This window comes from Rhagoletis pomonella, unplaced genomic scaffold (assembly GCF_013731165.1).
Source record: "Rhagoletis pomonella isolate Grant_MI unplaced genomic scaffold, Rhpom_1.0 Rhpom_scaffold_00002, whole genome shotgun sequence".
NCBI classification, from domain to species: Eukaryota; Metazoa; Arthropoda; class Insecta; order Diptera; family Tephritidae; genus Rhagoletis; species Rhagoletis pomonella.
This window is the reverse complement of record NW_023458556.1, coordinates 97,850,788-97,857,603: the sequence shown is the minus strand read 5'-3', so window position 1 is coordinate 97,857,603 and position 6,816 is coordinate 97,850,788. Positions and strand designations below refer to the sequence as shown.

The 6,816-nt window shown below is 35.6% G+C and overlaps 1 protein-coding gene across 1 annotated transcript; it reads right to left on the bottom strand.

Moving 5' to 3' along the window:
* Positions 1–386: 386 nt before the first annotated feature.
* LOC118756315 (putative uncharacterized protein DDB_G0291786) lies at positions 387–4,879 on the bottom strand. Its single transcript, XM_036491090.1, has 2 exons — positions 4,876–4,879; positions 387–1,393 (listed from the first exon to the last, which is right to left on the bottom strand). The coding sequence occupies exons 1-2, from the start codon at positions 4,877–4,879 to the stop codon at positions 489–491; spliced, it is 909 nt and encodes a 302-aa protein (XP_036346983.1). The 3' UTR covers positions 387–488.
* Between the last annotated feature and the right edge of the window lie 1,937 nt (positions 4,880–6,816).

Sequence of the window (6,816 nt, the reverse complement as noted above, 5' to 3'; positions counted from 1 at the left end):
AAATTTGTCTTTCTTGTCATTTCCATAAAATTAACCAAAGAATGGTTTGAAACAGATTTTTCCTCTACACTAAACTAATATCCTTGATATTTTTTTAGTTATTATTTATTTTTGTTGTTGTTGTTTGCGGAAAACCTTATTAAGATCTTTTCCTTGCATTTCTTAGTATTTGGGATTGCGATCTTCAAGAAAACGTGTGATTTAACGGAATGTCCATCAATCGAGAATTTTAAAAATTTTAAACCTCTTTGCTTAAAGAACGATTTCCAAAAGAAACGTATAAATAAATAACTTATACATTTTAGTGTCTTATATACTTACCCTTTTTGGGTAAGGGAGGTAATGCTCTTGATTGAAATTTCTTATGCTTCTCTACAGTGTGTCGACGATCCCGACTGACAGTCATGGGTTCCGTACTCGACGGGTTTGTTTGGAATGGCCGTTGAGTTCGGCGAATACGAAATATATTACAAAACTTTTTCTTCAAATTAAGAGAAAACTGTGTTTTTTTTTTCAGTTCGTATAACTTGGAAGGATGAATCTACTTCATCGACCTTTATTAGCCGGTTTTGGGTAATGTTATAGTTATCAGAAAAGACGATTTTATTTATGTTGTTGTTGTTAATTGTGTCATTATTTTCATTACAGTTTTTAAAAGTCCTGGCGCTTAACTTGAATTCACTGTCTTTAATAGAACAAAGATTATTTTGTAACCTTGGAGACGATTCACTCCATATTGTTTCATTAGAACGTTTTACTATATCAGTTTTTACCGACTCATTATTTTTATCTGTTGAGTTATTTGTACTAGAGTAAAGCGTGTGGTAATATTTTTTCACTTCATTCAACGTCATCTGGAGTCGTTCTTGTGGTTCGCCCAATTCTAAGAACGTATGACCATCATTATGTATACCATAATCCTCCGTCGAATCTAAATTAGCCGACTTTTTATTCGTAGATGTAAATGCGTTTGTCATGTCGCTTTCATAATAATCGCTGTTACGTTTTTTTCGTTTGTTTTTATTATTCTTGCGACTTAATTTTGAATGTTTACAGTACCCTTCCTCAGTTAAAATTAAATTATTCAGTTTTTTATATTCTTTAATTGTATCTTCTTTGTTTTGCACTCCGCTATATTTATCTGTTTTTACCATATCTATTGGTAGAGCATATATATCGGAATCTATAGGCACGTTGTAAAAATCAGATATTTCCCTTGTTAGTAACGCATCATGCGACATTGCCTGAGTAATGAATATGGAATCGTCAGGTTTATTTGCAGATGATGTGCGTAATGAGTTATGTGAACTAGAGAGTCTGCTGTTAAGAGAGTTCCTAGAATTTGGTCTATTTGCAGACCCATTTGTTCCTGAAAGTTTCGAAATAAAAAGTACTATTAATTGATATACTCATAATAATTTTGACAGTTAATATTAAAAGATATAGTTTATTAAATACCAGGGGCCCAAAATAACTGATATTATGTACTTAAAAAATTAAAATGAAAAGCCTTAAAATGATCATAAAATAAAATGGTGGACAGCCCGGTCATCCGCATGGCATGGTTTATAAAGATCAAGGATGCTTTTTATTTTTGTGTTTTTTTATTAATTCGGTTTTACTATTAACTTCTCACTTTTATTTTTTCAGTCAGACGATAATAGTTAAAGCAAGCCAAATAATTTGTTTGTAAAAAAGGGGCCTTGCCATAGTAACGAACAAACCGTTAATCCTATATAAGAATTAATGGATTGGAATTATGTTGGAGAATTTAAAAATATATACAGCCTTATCATAAATTTTCATTCCGTATGAACTCGCTCAAGTTTCGCCCATACACTTCACCTATTTATTTATGTTAAACTAGCAAATACCCGGCGTGCTTCACTGCGCCTTAAATAATTTTTGTGCTGTTTGATATCCATTTTTTTTTTTTTTTGTTATTTATGGCCTTATAACAATTATATTCAACAATTTTATTGACCGTGAGGCCGTTTTTTAATGAAAACTATTGTGGAAAATTAACAATAATATTTAAAAATAATATAATAAATAATAAATAAGATTTAAATATTTATGACCTTATAACAATTATATTCAACAATATTATTGAGCTTGAGGCCGTTTTTTAATGAAAACTGTTGTGGAAAATTAACAATAATTTATAGATGGTAGAAGTGATAGCTTTTCTGAGATCACCACATCTCCTCATCAGACTTCTTCAGCGGAATTCGAACCGACGACCCCAGATGACTCAGATGAGTAGATGTGGTGATCTCCTAAATAGCTATCAAGGCCTCAAGCTCAATAAAAATTTTGAATATAATTGTTATAAGGCCATAAATAACAAAAAAAAAAAACAAATAACTTTAGGACGAGCACACCTAAAAGTTAAACATTCTAAAAATAGTGTTATTAACGAAAACCAACAACCACATGATCAAGTGTGAATTGCAGCGGGATAGCTGCGCTTGATTGTAGTTGGCTCACATGAAAAAAGTGGAAAAAGCAGCAACTGTTTATAAGACGAACTTAGCACAGTGTGTAGGCAAGCTGAGTCAGCTGGGGTCGTCGGTTCGAGTCCCGCTGAAGAAGTGTGATGAGGGGATATGGTGTTCTCCGAAATGGCTATCACTTCTACCATTTATAATTTATTGTTAATTTTCCATAATAATTTTCATTAAAAAACGGCCTCAAGCTCAATAAAATTATTGAATATAATTGTTATAAGGTCATACATAACAAAAAAACAAATAACTTAAGGACGAGCACGCCTAAAATTAAACATTCTAGAATTATTAGCGAAAACCAACAACCACATGATCAAGTGTGAATTGCAGCGGAATAACTTGCGTTGGTTCACATGAAAAAAGTGGAAAAAGCAACAACAGTTTATAAAACTAAGCACAGTGCGTAGGCAACTGACTGAATCAGCTGAGGTCGTCGTTTCGAACTCCGCTGAAGAAGTCTCATGAGGTGACGTGGTGATCTCCGAAATAGCAATTACGTCTACCATTTATAATTAACTGTTAATTTTCCACAATAATTTTCATTAAAAAACGGCTTCAAGCTCTATAAAATTGTGGAATCCATTTTTAATATTTAATTGAATACAATTTTTCAAGCAGAAGGTTACCATCCCCAAAAATATTTTCGGTAGCAAACTTTCCTAAACCTCTTTAGCTTGATACCCATATTGCAATATTATCTTATATCTTACAAGTTAAATTAAATTAAAATTTTCAAACAGGTGGCAACCTTCAACAAAAACATTTTCGGCTGTAAGCCTTCTTAAACGTCTTTCTTTTAGCAGCCATATTGAAATATTTACTTTATCAATTTACTTAAACTACAATTTTCAAACATTTAGCAACTTACTAATTTTTTCTTTCTATATTTTAAGTTAATACATCGGTGAAAACTGCATTCGAGTGATGCGCATACAAACCAAGGTTCGGAAATATTAATATATGAACGTTCGCGTACATACGTTAATGATTTTATACGCAAACGTGAACGTATCTCTACGTATTCTGCTTCGCGAACGAGAATCATAAAACAAGTCCAGATCGTTCGCGAATGTTAGGTAGACAAAATTTCCGCTGTTGTTCGTACGCATATGTATTTGTGGACCATGATTCAATAATAGAAAGGTTTGGTAATAAAACAGTCTTCTCGCTCCCACACATAAAATCGGCTGCTTTACTTGTGCAGAATGTTGCTCACTCTACAGTTTCTGGTTATATTAGTAGTAAAATTTTTCATACTAAATATTCGTTTTTTTTTTTAGTGGCTTGACTGTCAACGTGTGCGGACCTGTTTTTTAATCGCTCCGCAGAGAAATTATTAATAATTCACGTAAAGCAAAGAAAAAAAACAGAACCAACGCGAAAAGACAATACTAGGCATAAATAAGCTTTCTGCTTATTTGCCTATAATTATAAATTACTTTTTCTGAATTTTCGCAATGCCTCGAGAAATTCAAATAAATGTGCCAACGTACAATAAAATAAAAGCAGCTCTAGCTCCACACTTCAGATTCTAACTGAAGAAAATTACCGGTTGGTAACCAAACACCTTAATGACGATAAGAAAAACTTGTATAAGTACCAGCTCAAAAGCAGCAAAGGACTGCAAGTAGTAATAAAAGGTATAGAATCAAGTGTACCCATTGGTGATATTGCTCATGCTCTAGAGAAGGCAGGATTCGCTGTTAAAAATCTTGTCAATATTATCAACAGAGCAAAAAGCGTTTATGTTTAAGGTGGAACTTAAGCCAGAAACAAAGCCAATGAATAAAAACGCAGTGCACCCAATCTACAGCCTACGATACCTTCTACACCGAAGAATAACAGTGGAGGAGCCGCACAAGCCAAACGGCCCCGTACAGTGCACAAATTGTCAAGAATTTGGGCATACCAGAACATACTGTACTTTGCGTCCAGTGTGTGTTGAATGTGGCGACCTTCACGCTTCCGCTTCTTGCAAGGCTATCAAAGCTGATGTGGCTGTAAATAAATACAGTAATTGCGGAGGTAACCACACCGCCAGTTATAGGGGATGCTCTGTATACAAAGACTTAAAGCCTCGCATGGATCAGCGCAACACAGCCGTACGCTCTTCCACCACTCCAACTAGCTCTTATACATACCAACACCTCACGCCATCAACCACTACACCAGGAGCCTTTTTTGCCAATGCGCAGCGAGTTCCCAACGTTTCTTTTGCCGACGCATTAAAACTACAAACGCAGCCAAGCACGGCGAAATCAAACTCCAATCAAGAAACATTTGCAAATATTCAAAGGAATAATACTGAGCAAATGCAGCCGAACCCCCCTACTTGTGGCATAGAAGGAATGCTATTGAATCTTACCCATTATATGACTCAATTTATGTCTACTATGCAAAATATGATTCAAGACCTCATAAAGGCTCAAAACCAATTGTTGCAAATTTAGTGAATAAAAAATGAGTGAATTGAAAATTTGCTTACGGAATGCTAACGGTGTAAACCAGCAATTTCTCACTGAATATAAAATAGATGTTATGCTACTGTCCGAGACACATTTAACAAATAAATATAATTTCTCCATACCTGGATATAAATTATATGGCACAAATCACCCAGATGGTAAAGCTCTAGGAGGCACAGCGGTGCTGATTAGAAATCGCCTAAAGCACAATATTCTAGACTCCAAATCAACAGCCTGTCTGCAAGCAACTACCATATGCTTACGAAACCGCGGCCGAGACTTGAATCTATCGGCTATTTATTGCCCACCGCGATTTTTAATTTCTGAAAATGACTTTAAAGAATTCTTTGGTAGTCTGGGTAATAGATTCCTGGCAGGAGGCGACTTCGACGCAAAGCATACGTACTGGGGATCATGCCTTATTAACCCAAAAGGGCGGCAGTTATACAATACCATTATAAATAAACAGGCACAATAGGCTAGAGGTCACATCTCCTGGTAAACCTACTTACTGGCCCACCGATATAAAGAAGATACCAGACCTAATAGATTTCGCAATTACAAGAAACATATACAGAAATAACATACCTGAACTATCATCCGATCACTTCCCTATATTAATAAAACTATATGAACAGACCCAAAACATCGAGATTGAGCCTCGTCTAACTTCAAATAACACCAACTGGCTTAAATATAAAAAGTACATCAGTAGTCACCGTAAATTAAACGCTGCACTTAACTGCGAGGGTGATATAGACTCCCCTGTTGAACATATTAAAGAAACCTTTACTTCAGCCGCTGGCCTGGCAACACCAAATCAAGTCCAAGTACCACCTACACATACATCAGTTACAAATACCGAAATAGAAAAACTTGTGGCAGAAAAGCGGCGCCTAAGAAGACAGTGGCAGAGCCATCGCTTACCAACCTCACAGCTACTGGATAAAGCTGCCAGTAGAAAACTGAAACAAGCACTCAAACGTGCAGAGGATCGCAACTTGCAAAGGTACATTAAGAATCTTTCCCCGAATTCTACTGAAAGATACTCTCTATGGAAATCGCTAAAATACTTCAAACCACCAGTGGCTACGGAAATGCCAATTAGGAACCAAAGTGGTACCTGGGCTCGTAGTGAGCAGGAGAGAGCCAAGTGTTTTTCACACCATTTAAAGAATGTGTTTCAGCCAAACTGTCCAACGAACAACTTCAGGCTGCCACGGCTAACCAAAAATACAAATGAGCTATACATACCTAGCAAGACGAACTCTTTAGAAGTAAAAGCTATAGTAAAGCAGCTTATTCCAAAAAATTCGCTGGGTCCTGATTTTATAACTCCGAAAATGCTAATAGAGCTACCGAATGTTGCACTAGCAATTCTTTCTGACCTTTTCAACGCCATCCTCAAATTCGGTTACTTTCCAAAATCATGGAAAAGGTCGAATATAATCATGATAGCCAAACCTGGAAAAGACGCAACACAGCCGTGCTCATACAGACCAATAAGCTTACTGCCCTGTCTTTCCAAAGTATTCGAAAAAGTACTCCTATCAAAGATATCTACCTTTCTCCATGAACGTAATTTAATACCAGCACACCAATTTGGCTTCCGAGAAAAACATGGTACAATAGAACAAGTTAATCGAATTACAAATGAAATCAGAAGGCCATTTGAGCTCAGAGAGTACTGCTCTGCAATTTTTCTCGATGTGGTACAAGCATTCGACAAAGTGTGGCACGACGGTCCTATATATAAAATTAAAAAATTATTGCCACCGGAATTCCACAAAATATTTGAATCATACATAACTAACAGAAAATTTGCTGCAAAAGTATCTAAT